The sequence below is a fragment of the Lissotriton helveticus genome, chromosome 7 (assembly GCF_964261635.1).
Source record: "Lissotriton helveticus chromosome 7, aLisHel1.1, whole genome shotgun sequence".
Lineage (NCBI taxonomy): Eukaryota > Metazoa > Chordata > Amphibia > Caudata > Salamandridae > Lissotriton > Lissotriton helveticus.
The window spans coordinates 838188873-838202391 of NC_136068.1; the positions used below are offsets into that span (position 1 = coordinate 838188873).

The 13519-nt window shown below is 43.9% G+C and overlaps 1 protein-coding gene across 1 annotated transcript in view; it reads left to right on the plus strand.

Moving 5' to 3' along the window:
- Positions 1–13519, plus strand: part of STING1 (stimulator of interferon response cGAMP interactor 1) — a 409277-nt gene that overhangs the window by 295971 nt on the left and 99787 nt on the right. The window contains exon 5 of the mRNA XM_078653333.1: positions 3830–4095. Within this exon, the coding sequence (XP_078509459.1) occupies positions 3830–4095 (266 nt within the window). The remainder of the gene's footprint in view (positions 1–3829; positions 4096–13519) is intronic.

Consider the following 13519-nt stretch of genomic DNA (forward strand, 5'->3'; position numbering starts at 1 on the left):
CTTTAAGTGTCTTGTTGAATCTTTAAACAAGCCTATTGGTCTGAGGGTGATTGGGTGTGGAGATCTTGTAAGTTACCCCACACTCATCCCACACTGACTTGGTGAAATTTAGGCTGATAAGAAATTTGTATCCCTGCCAGACACTACTGCTTTGCGGAACCCTGCCAGGTAAAAATCTCCTTCAAGGCCCTAGCCACTGCAGATGCAGCTACAGTTCTCAGAAGTATAACCTCTGCGTATCGCTATCTAGTGACATGTTCCATTGCTGCTGGATTCTGCTGCTTGCTTAGTTTTAAGAATCCAATCCCTTCAGGCTCACCTCATGAGCCAAGACCAGCTTCCTTTCAGCCAAGGCTCTCTCAGCCTTAACTTTCTCCTTGGCTAGGATGATCTCTGCTTATGCCATCCTCTCCTACAGAGCCTCTTTGCTGCTGCCTTCTTTGCAACCCTTTTTCAGCAGCCTCCTCTGCAGCCCTTTTTGCAGAATCCGCATCCATCCTGAGCTTGGCCAGTTGCAGCCTAAATTCCCTTGCTGCTTTCCTGTCCTCCAGCTCCTCTAGGGGCAATTTGATGGAAGAGATGCTGCTGCCCAATCTTGGTCTGGAAAGGGACCTCACTTCTGTGGGCCCCCTCTCTTTTGTGGAACCTTGATCAGGGGGCTGCCATCCTCCTCATCCTCCTCCATGCTTGCAGGCAGAGTTACAGGTGCAAACAGCTCCAATGGAAGTGAATTTGGAAAGAGCAAAAGAAGCCTATCGAGGAAAAATGTTTTAAAAACGAACTTAATGACAGTTTATTTACATGGGATTTTAGTGTTACAAAAAGTCTCTGTGTGATACTGCACAAACACAAGTATTGGATCCCACAGCTGAACACCTGTGTAAGATTTTGGGTTTATGTTTGGGAGGGGTTAACCCTTTTCAATCAACAACGATAATCTGTGTGCTGGTAAACCATAAAAGTTACTAAATTAACCTCTACTTGACCCTCTGGTAGCTTGGCACAAAAGCAGTTAGGCTTAACATAGAGGCACTGTGTTAAGTATTTATGCAGCAGACAAACAGTAATAAAGTGAAAACACAACACAAAAGAAAGTCCCACACCAATTTAGAAAGATAAAGTACAATTTAATAAATACAATGGGGCCGATTCACAGAACTAATCTGAGACAAAATCCTAAACTTACTACTTCTGGTATTCACAGAAGGCACTTACGACTTTCGGTATTCACAGAATGCATTTAGGAGTACTAAAGTTAGGATTCCTAACTTAACTACTCCTAAACTGAGAAAAATCCTAACTTTATGACTTTCGGTATTCACAGAAGGCATTTAGGAGTACTAAAGTTAGGATTCCTAACTTTACTACTCCTAAACTGAGAAAAGTCCTAACTTTACGACTTTCGGTTTTCACAAAAGGCATTTCTCCTAAATGCCTTTTGTGAATACCAAAAGTTGTAAAGTTAGGATTTTTCTCAGTTTAGGAGTAGTAAAGTTAGGAATCCTAACTTTAGTACTCCTAAATGCCTTCTGTGAATACCGAAAGTCGTAAAGTTAGGATTTTGTCTCAGATTACTTTTGTGAATCGGGCCCAGGAGTCCTAAGTGATTTCTGTGAATACCAAAAATTGTAAGTGCCTTCTGTGAATACCAGAAGTAGTAAGTTTAGGATTTTGTCTCAGATTAGTTCTGTGAATTGGCCCCAATGACAAAAAAAATATCAAGTTAAATCCATTCAGTAGAACAGTAGTTATGGATTTTCAAAGTTTTAAAATTAGCATCTAAAATTTCAAAGCACGAACCGCAGGCATTTAGTCGTGTAAGACTGATACGAAGTCAAAAGTTATAGCCAATTGCGATGGAGCACATTTCGAATACACAAGGTGGATTGGGCCTCGTCTTGACTCACCTTCAGACTTAGAAGAAATTTCTAGCAAAAATCCCCTGTATGATAAAGTTCAGTGGGGCAAGTCAGCCGGCGGTGTCCAAGGAGGGTGCATTGTCGTCGGGGAGTCACTGGACAAAGTTGCAGTGAGTATTTCTGCGTTCAGACTTTGTCACTTTGTTGAAAGTCGGAAATCTCCAGTGGGACAAAGCTTTGGTGGAAAACCACCCCATAGGTTGGCAGGTCTAGATTAAGTAGTTTAAGTAGATGTTGTACTTGCTTGTTATGTAATATTTATAAGATTCTCGGAATCTGAAATGAAGCATTTTGAATTAGTGTAATTTCTTCCCCTTTGTGATCCCATCTACTCTCAGTTGTGTTGAATGCAATGAAACCCTGGAGCTACATTATTATCAACCAACACTGTTCCCCGTATGTGCCATATTGACACCCACACTATCAAGCGCCTACACCCATCACAAAATGGCAGAAAATATCATGGCTAGGAGTGTGTGTAACTCGCAGTGTTTCACTCAGTGGAATTCTGCGGAGTTCCATAAAATCTCCGCAGAGTTCCTCAAGGCGGAATTTCAGCACGTCGTGCTACTCATGCTGATTTTTAGCACCGGGAGCTTGTTCCATGCTGTAAAATCAGTGGGAAAGTCACCACATGGTGCCCCAGAGGGCACTGCTTCTTTCTGCTGCTCAAGTAGATTTTCTACTCGAGCTGCAGCTTTCTCAACACGAACGACAGCGACCTGCTGCGATCGCCCGCGTTGAGAAATTGCGCCGGAATTCGTCCTAGCGCTCGATTTTCTCGCTCACCAACTTAATGTTGGCGAGCCACACATGAGAAACACTCCACTAAGCTTGGTGTCGCATCTCAGCCTCAATTGTTAAGACTTTCTGCTTTACTATGTTATGTTGAGCATTGTGACGTGCCTTCCCTACATGCAGATAAAAACATATGCGTAATAGCTCTGACTGGACATTCATTTCAATATGTATGCTTACTGCGGCACACTGTTTCTAAGTTATTATCCTACATCAGTTCCTGTAGTTTGCCTTGACTTCTCACCAAAGATACCTACGCTGGAGAGCACCCAATTGTAGATCATTAATATCTAAATGTCTGGGATACCATGTATAAACATAATCAGCCATCACGGATATTGCCCATCAACCACTAACGGCCAAGGGCTCGCAAGCGGTCAGTTGGCAAATGTGAACTGGACATGGTGGATGAGGAGGTCTCCCTGATCCACATTTGCAGTTCACAGTTCTGTTCCAAACTAAGAGGCGTGCAGAAATGAGATTGATAAGTGAGAGGCCTAAATGGCTGTCCAGATAGCATTGTATTAGAAAGAAAAATAATTTTTAAGGATCTTGCCATGATGAAGTGGTTAGGGATGGGTCTGCAATTGGATGAAACCTGGGTTAGAGAAGGTGGCATGAATGCCCATTTTGAAATTGTCCTTTGCTGAAGGATTTGTTAATTGGATCATGGAAGATGTGTGCAAAATCTGATTTTTGTGGGAGATGAGGGGATATGTTTTGTCTTAGTGTTTCTATTGAGTTCATCAAGAATCTGGTTGGTTGTTCGCAGATTGCTTGACAATGAGGAATACTCGAACAAGAACAAGGGAGGATGGGTCAGTAAGAACTGTCAATGTCTGTGGTCTGAATTTCCACCATGCGCGTGTTCAAGAAGTATTGTTTCTTGTTTTATCTGATTTGTATAAAGAGGTTTAACTTTTTCTCTCGCGTGCTTTCACCATCCCTACTAGTCAAGGTCACAGGTACACATACAAATTGCTTTATCAAGGATTTTAAATCATTTCAGTTTGAAAATACTTTTGTATAAAGAACCAGAAAACTCTACTTAAAGGTGTTATTAACTTTAAATCACTAAAAAAGTGTGACTTGTTTCTTCTGTGTATTTGCAGAGTTTAAAGCGTCCTTACGTCTTTTCATGAAAGAAAATGAGAACCTTCTCGAACCCAAAGAAAATGAGAACCTTCTCATACTGAAAGAAACAAGTAAATTGCACATTTTAATTCCAGTAAGCTGTGAAATGTACGACAGTTTATCTAACGTGGACAGCAACATCGAGTTCTTCAAAAGCCTGCCACCAATTTACAAAGACAGAGCTGGAGTCAAGCAAAGAGTCTATAAAAACAGCATGTACCAAATTTTTGATGAAGAAAAAAGGGTAATTGTTATGCTATTAAATAGTCTATTAAATTGTGTTAGTAATACAAACAAGTTATATAAATTTTACATTTGTGACATTTGTCATCATTGCACAGCTGTGGCTTGAAAACACGAAGGGCCAGATGTAGGAATCCTAATTCCGGTCGGAAATTACCGAATTTCAGCCGTTACCAACCGGAATTAGGCTTTTCAGATGTAGGTGGCCAAATAGTAGGATTCGGTAATTTACCGAATCGGTAATTTAAGGAATCGGTAAATTACCGAATCCTTAATGTAGAGAGCACTCAAGTGAGTGCTTTTTACATTTAAGGATTCGTTATTTACCACCAACTATTAGTTGGTGGTACATAACGAATACCTTTGAAAATGCAAATCTGTGCATTTTCAACAGTGCCATGTGGCAGACATACATGCCCTTAGGGCTTGTATGTGTGCCACATGTGCACACAAGCACTTTTCAGGGGTACAACAGGGTGTCAATGTGACACCCTGCCACCCTTAAATGTTTTACTATTTTACCGAATCGGTAAATACCGATTCGGTAATACTTACCGAATTTTTTTCTACATTGCATTTACCGATTCTAAAATACCGAATCAGTAAAATTCGGTATTTTAGAATCTGTAAATTTCCATTACCTACATCTAGCCCGAAATATCTGGAAATGATGTACCAAACCGGAGTTAGGATATGTAAATCTTAGGAGTTACATCATTCATGTGGGTTATGGATTTCATTCAATGGGATGCCTGAAAATGTACCTCATTCCTATTTCTTTGTTGCCAGCCAACTGTCTCTGAGCCCAAAACCGCCTTTGAATAGTGAAAATATCAAAGCCAACTACAGATTTATTTTTTCATAGTTTTACTACAACCTCCAAAATAATACTGCAAAAATACTCAACTCCTCTTTATCTGTTTCCTGGCTGGTAAAAATCTGATATTTTTATGCCTCACACATTTGGTTCATGCGTGACTTGGGGAGTCCAGGTTTTTTCTATGACTTCTGGGACTTTCATATTTAACCCAGTATGAACCCAGGTCTACAAGTCATAGAACTCTAAGAAAAGAAGATGACAAGTCCAAGAATTCGGAAAGAAAAAAATGTAATTGGCTTATCTAGTCACTGCGTACCTGTGAAAGCTGGCAACTATGACAAAACCACAACATTTTCAACATTTAAACGTGTATTATGGTCCCATGTCTTTTGGTGACATTTACAAACCACTCGGTTCCCACGGATAGCAGTTCAAAATTGTTTTCTTTTTTATGCCAGAGGAAGATATTTTTAGGTCAAAGCCGACCAGACAGCGGAGCTGTCAGGTTTGCTAAGGACATTTTTGGGACATTCAGATAGCTTCCCTGGGAATGCATTCCACCTGTTGCTTACCATTGGTGTGTATCTCACATTTCCTGGCTCTCTATTTGCTGACTTTATTTGTTTTAGGGTGGCCAGCGTGAGTTTGTCCCTCCCAAGGAGAAAAGCCTTTTCACACTAACTCGCCTTGTATTCTACCACAAGTTCTCCTTTCTGTAAACAGGCCTGTCAAGTTTGTCTTATCTTGTCACATTTGCTGTGCATTCAAAGACAGAGGTCAAATGTCAGGCTCTGTCTTTCATTAGATCTTGGTGTTTACTTTTCTATCTCTTACGTCAAAATTAGAGGATTTATGTGATAATCTTGCAGGATACTGCAGGTAAGAAAGGTTTTTTTTCTAGCACACAACATTTTATTTATTTATTTGTTTATTTGTAAGGTTTTATAAAGCGCTGGCTACACCCAGGGGTCCAGAGCGCTTTACAGGAGCAGGCAAAATATACAGGATACAATAGTTCTAGGCAAAAGCTAAAGTCAGGCACAAACAAATCTCACCATTGAGTCAGGAGAAGGCAGATTAGTGAGAATTCACAGGATTATATACATTTAAATAATGAAATGAAAGTAACGACTCGGGGCACACAATATATAAAAGCCAGGAGAACAAATTGTAGTGGTAGGGGGCAAGGGGTAGGTGAAGAGGGGTCCATAAATAAAGAAATCACAGGGGAGCATCGTAGGAGAGTAGGGTCTGCTTCCTATGGTCACCCCCACTTTTTGCTGTGATTCTCTGGTTTTTCGACTTTAATGTGGCTGTGGGCCTGCTAATCAGACTCACAGCCCAGCTGTTCTCTCTCTAAATTGATACCATGTACTTTAGGTACATACCAGATTGGGTATTGCGTCACCTCTGTGATCCCCTGTATAGTGTACCATAAGTACCCAGGGCATAGGTGCATCCAAGGCCTACCAGGGGCTGCAGCATGTATTATGCCACCGCTGGCTGGCCCTCCAAACTGACACCACAGGCTGATCACTCAACTTGGGTACGGTGGTGTAATCATCCCATACTTAGATATAGTATACCAATATCTACCTTTAAATATAGACACATATACACCTATAAGTCACTCCTATGGTAGGCCTCGACAATCCTGGAGGCAGAGTGCTTGGTTTTATGTGAGAGGGTGCCCTACCATGAGCTGAGCCCCTCTGCAGCTTTTGGAACCATCTCCTTATAGCTGTTCTATGATATAGCCATACCATATACTCTTAAGTGCATTATAATCCTCGCGGTTAATGCTAACTTTGGTTTGGCTTTATCAAAACATGTCGTGTAAGGTGTCAAACACCAATTCTGGCGTCGGGGGTAGCATTCCACCCTTCTAGAGGGAAAAGACATGCATGTTACTGCTTTACCCGGTTAAAGTTAAACAGAGCCTCAACATCACAAAATGGATGCTGCTGCCACAGACACGAGTCTGACCACCTGGTGCTGGGGGAAACTCCGGCAAGGGCGGCCTGGACAATAGGTTTCCTGTCTAGGGAGGTGCCAGCACCTCCCCAGACAGGGGTTATGTGTATTGGGGCAGGGAGGGCTGCATTCAGTGAATGCATCTAGACATTGCCTGGGGCACACAAGGTGCTCCATGCATAGCCCGGTTCAAACCAGTTTCTGGGGCACTCCAGCCCCAGCTCTGGCGCAAAACTGGACAAAGGAAAAGGGGTGTAACCACCCCCTTCTCAGGCCCACCCATAGGAGGGACCTAGGCAGGTAATCCAGCCCCTTAGCTTAGTATAAGTATAGGAGCTGTGTCCCCAGGACTTTAGATTATCCTGTAAAGAAACTTTGATACAGAACTCTTGGACCTTCGACATTCTATCCTGACTAGAAGACGGAAGACATCTCCCTTGTGGTCAAGGAGTGACCACCCTGGGCAAACAGGCAACATCAGTAACTTGCCGGTCTGCTTTGTTGACGCTCCCGCCGGAACCCGAAGACTCAGGAACTGGACTCTCAGACTTCTCCAACTCCGATCCACATCCACAGCAAAGCTAAGACCCATGGCGGACACGAGAGACGTGGGACCGGACACCCTGGACATCCTGCATTTTGCTAACTGCTCGACGACCGAGGTACCCTCGCAGTTGTGCATTGGGGTACGAGAAGCCCCAGACCCGAGTGCCATTTGCACTGAAGCTCAGCCCTCCACACTCCACGAGTGCCGCGTGGGGCCTGCTCTTGCATTTCAGCTCGATGCGTCTTCCCGGTTCCTTGCCCGTTGGCTAGTGAGCCGCCTGAAGACTTTCTTTTTGAACTAAACTGCTTTCCTGGCTGCTCCAGGGTTGTTCCAGCTTCCCTTCAAAGGAGAAGTGCCACAGACCTTGCTGGTCTGCAACAGAGCCAATTTTGACATCCTGCGTGGGTTGCGGTTGCCAAGGCTTGTTGGGTCCAATCCGGATACCGACTCCGCAGTCAACTAGATCCATCGTGGGACAGCTTGTATCCAGCTCCTGGTCATCGTCAATGCCTCCTGGACCTCGTGGCTGAAGAGACAAGCTCACCTTCTTCACCTTCAAGCACGCGACATCGCCTGGTTCCTTCCTGGTTCCTTCCTGGTCACTGGCTAGTGACCCAGACTCTGTCCGCGCTGCTTTCAGGTTCTTCACTTCACCGATCCACCCGGACACTTTTCCTCTGGTCGCCTGCAGCACTTCTTTGCAGATCTCCATAGAAAACGACGAAGAAACCCGACACCAAAAGGCACCTATGCACCCTGCTTCCCTGGGTGAGGTAACACGAGTACTCCGGTGCTCCTGTGGGTCTTGACTCTCGAAGTGTCCTAGTCTAAAGGGGTTTTACCGTAGTCCATACGGAAGTGTCCTTAAACTGTAACTTTGTAACTTCTTCATTTCCCATTATAAGTCAATGGTAACTCGCGACTGTGTTTAGACACTGCACGCGTCTCCCGTGGGCCTCCTACTTCCTAACCTCTGGTTGTTTAGTATAGCCCCAGCGATTCTCCAGGCTTTAGACCTACTGACTAACTCTCACCTGGTTCTTATACCACTTCTTTAGTATATGGTTTGTGAGGCCCCTAGGGCATAACTGTATTTGTGCAACTTATGGTATGCTAATTGAGTAACTTTTGATGTACTTCGATCTCTGACCTCATAAAGAGTGCAGAGGGGTTGTGTTTAGAATAAATACATATATATTTGATATATACCTTGTGTGGTGCCCTTTCATTTGGTATTCAAGGGATTATAATTGGTAAAACAGCTTGCTTCACATGCTCTCTGAAGTCTTAGCCTTAGACTGCTGGTCCATGCTACCACTAGGATAGCTGGTCTATAAGGTTGACTTTACAACCACCATCAATAAGGGTCGATTAGACTGGTGCAAGGTGCCCACTAGAATAGTGGACATCATATGCCAGGCTAACTTCTCACAAGCATGCCAACAAGCATGCCTACAAATACTTGTACATAAACTGTGCAAGTATTTCAGAATGTATTAGAATTAGGAAACCCACACATGAAGCATGTTTTGTTAATTCTGAAGAGCGTAGAAAACAAATACTTGAATATGATCAAAACAAATCCATACACTAGGTGATGCCATTTCCACACATTAGCGTTTGTGCGCTGTATAGTTTTATTAGTAAAACTATATGTCTGTGAAAATGTAATGGTCATTTCAATTGAAAATATGTTCTCTGCTATTGGAAGTGTGCTGCCACACCATCACTCCACTCTTCTATGCACCACACCACTTTACAGTACTCCAAGCGTCTGCGCTCTGTGCCCCTGCGCTCCACTCCACTCTACGCCACTGCACTTTGCGCCACATCACTCTACGCCTCTTTTTTACTCTGCATCACTCTAGTCTATGCCAGTGAACTCTACGCCACTATATTATACACCACTGCAGTCTTCGCCACTGCACTCTACACCACTCCAGTTTAGGACACTCCACTGTACCATGCACAACTCCACTATACGCCACTCTGCAATACTTCACCCTACGCCAATGCACTCTACTCTTTACCGCTCAACTGTACACCCCTGCTGTCTGTGCCTATCCACTGTAGGCTACTCTAATCTTCTCTGCACAATTGCACTCTACACCACGTTAGTCTACGCCATTACACTCTACACCACTGCACTCTATCCTGTACAACCCAACTCTACGCCCCTTCACTCTACTCTGAAACAATCTACACCATTACACTCCATGCCACTACACTCCACTCGAGTATTTGCCACTCTACCCTAAACCACTGCACTCTGTGCCAATGCACTCTATGGAACTGCACTCTAGGCCACTGCACACTACTCTTCACCACTGTACTCTGAGCCACTGCTCTCTACACTACACTCTCTGCCACTGAACTCTACGTCACTCTACTCTGTACACAGCTGAATTCTATGTCACTGTACTCTATGCTACTCCACTCCATGCCACTATAGTCTGCAACACTCTACCAGTATGGCTTACTCTATGCCACTGCATTCTACTCTACACTGCACTTTATGCCACTGCCCTCTATTCTACACTGCACTTTACACCATTGCACTCTATGCCACTGCACTCAACACCACTTCATTCAGCACCACTCTGTTATATGCCATTGCACTCTACAGCAATGCACTCAACTCTGCAACACTGCACTTTACACCACTGAACTCTACACCATTTTACTCTGCTCTACTGCATTCTATGCCAGTGCAATCTACGCCACTCTACTCTTCATCAGCCCCACTCTATGCCACTGCCTTCTGCAGCACTCAACTCTATGTCACTGCACTCTACGGCACTATACTCTACTCTTGCACTCTACGGCACTATACTCTACTCTGCACCACTCTATGCCACTCTACTCTGCACCACTCTATGCCACTGTACTCTATGCCACTCTTCTCAGCACCACTGCACTCTATGCCACTCTACTCTGCAACACTGCACTGTACACCACTACACTCCACTATGCAACACGCTAATCTACGCCACTGCATTCTACGATGCTACATTGCACACTGCTGAATTCTATGCCGCTGCACTCTGCGCCACTATAGTCTGCAATGCTCTACGCCAATACACTCTACATCAGTCCACTCTACTCTCCACCACTCCACTGTGCGTCTCTCTACGTGACTCCACTCTATGTCACTCCAATCCACGAAACTCTATGCCACTCCAGTCTACAACACTCTACTATACTCTTTGCCATTCCACTCTAAGACACTTCATGCCTCTCTCCTCTCCACCATTACCTTTTTGCAGTTCTGAACAGTAGCCACACTGGAGTACAACATGGTTAAAACACATTGGCAAAGCTAATATAGCTTTTGCATACGCAAGACCTATTGGCTTTGCCAGTGCTTGTTGCCTATGTAATAGCCCGTTTCCCTACACCTCCACCACTTGTAACATTGTTCTATTACCATTGTCATACAGAAATTGATTTGCTCCCAACCTTGATCACAGTAATCCCCTGAGTGTATATAGGGTTAATGTACTTTGCTTGGTTTGTGAATACTCAACAAATTTACTTGTTTGTGCCTCTTCATTCACTTTTTAAGGCATCTCTGCCCATGTGAGTAGATAAGTAAAAGTATGCCATATTTTTACATAAAAATACATCTATTGCACGTGTAAATTCATTTGTGAATTCCAAACAGACTTGTACACTTGTAAATCAAGCCATTTGGTCAATTAAGATAATATGACTTTGAGGCTCGTGCCCTATGAGTTCCTTTATGGACTTATTGAGTCATAATAAACAATATCTATCCCTGCACTCTTCTTCATATCTGGTTATTCCAAGGATAAACAGGCTTTTGTTTTGCTAATAACTTTACGTTTGTTTGGCGAATTTGCGTAACCCTTTATAAAAAAAACAGAAGGCCATGCGCCTTTCCACACAGATTGGTCAAAGTAGTGGAAATGTTTTAGGCAGGGTTCAAAAACATCCTTTTTAGGTCTCGCGATCTGCGTTGCACTGCGCAGCAGTGCTCGCGCAGGCGAGAGCCCTTTTGTCCGGGGTTCAGAAATGGACCCTGGAATCGCACACGCTCGTGCGCGTGTTTTTTGTCTGCTCTTCAGTGATTGGGCTTTGAGTGCGTGTATTTTGTTAACAGAGCACTCAATAGGCCAAAGGCGGGCGCATTGCTCCGCCCACGGCCTATTGGTGTCTGTTATCCGCACCAAAGTCCATATGTTTTCAATTATCGTGCCCAGACACGGGCGCGATAATTTAAATCATATGCCTCGCAGTGGCGCACACACGCACCTCTCGCGGGCGTGTTTTTTTTATAATAGTGATTGCTTTCGCGATCACTTTCAGTGCCGCGTGTTTTATTTATTTTGTAGTCGTGCTGCTGTTTGTCTATAATGAGAGCCCGCTTTTATGTTTCATCTTAATTTTCACTCTGTATAAAGAAAACGAAATTGTGTAATGTGTGAAAACCTTTTCTTATGCACCAAGGCGTTGCACGGACAAGACCATTTTTTGTACGACTAATATCTTACGACACTTAAGGGTAAATCGTAACAGTCACAATACACACAACAAAGGAAATGTCTTGCTCCTCCGTAGTTTAATTCAAATGTGACACGGCTGCCGTAGTTTAATTCAAATGTGACACAGCTGCTGTGTCACGGGCCCGGAGCTTTGTTTTTGGGCACCGCGGGTTCTCCCTGCTGGGCCAGTTATGCGGGGGCTGCAGACTTGTTTTTCATATTTTAATGGCGCTGCAGATTACTGGTGCCCAAGCAGTAGAGGCGCTGGCCTCGGGGATTACTCACTAATGAGGCCGGGCCCGGAGATGGTCTCTTTAGCAGAAAGCAATGCGGTGCCTTTTATTCCACTAGATGTTCTCTTCCGTTTTCAGACGGTTTTAAATCCCATTTGCCCGTTTCTATTACTTTTACATCACACTAATTAAATTCACACTGACTGTTTGCACATATATCTTCTTAATTTTAATATCTACCATCATAAAATCTGTAATGGTGAGATTTCAAATTCCGTCAAGACGAGAACCAGGCGTGGAGCGAGAGGGCTGTAAAACGAATCGAGTTAATGGACGAAGCGGTGGACACAGAAGGCAGGGAAGAAATTAAAAACCCGATAGAGAGTGAGAGAGAGAGGAGGACAGACCTTGGAGAGATGGGGAGGCAGGACAGAGGGAAAAGAACACAATAAGAGAGGCTGGGAGTCTGAGACAAAGAGAAAGGCGGCTGGAGGAAAGAAGGAAAATTGAGAGAGAGAGAGACAGGGAGAAAGTAGTCTGAGATGGAGGGCGAGGGGGGCGGCGAAGAGAGAGAGGGAAGACTAAGGGAGATAAGGAGAAGGGTATGACGAAGAGAACTTGAAAGAAAAGGAGCGTGTGAGAGTCAGGCAGAGATAGAGAAAGCGACAGAGCGAGTCAGAGTAAAAAATGAAAGCCAGAGACAGGGAAAGATCCAAAGACAGGAAAAGTGATAAATAGAAAAAATATAGACACAATCAGAAAGACGAGAGACAGTCATTCTGGCATTGCATGCCAGCCTTTTGGTATTCTTGTCAGTGCTTATTTTGCCAGTTTTTTTATAAAACATTAAAGCGCCCGCGATCACTTTCACTTTCTCCCACGATCACTTTTGCGGCGCCCCTTTGATGTTCTCGTTCAAAGAACATCAAACATCAAAGAACATGTTGTGCTAATGCTTTGCTGCTGCCCGTTTGACTTACAACGTGCTTTCTCTTTCCACAAACTCGATGTTTGTGTTCCTTTATTTTAAGATGCTTTTAGTATTACTGTCACACACACAACCACAACCACACACACAACCACACACACAACCACACACACAACCACACACACACACACACAACCACACACACACACAACCACACACACACAACCACACACACACACAACCATACATACAACCACACATACAACCACACACATAACCACACACACACACAACCACACACACAACCACACACACATAACCACACACACAACCACACACACACAACCTTAACCACACACATAACCACACACACAGCCACACCGAACCACACACACGCAACCACACACACAACCACACA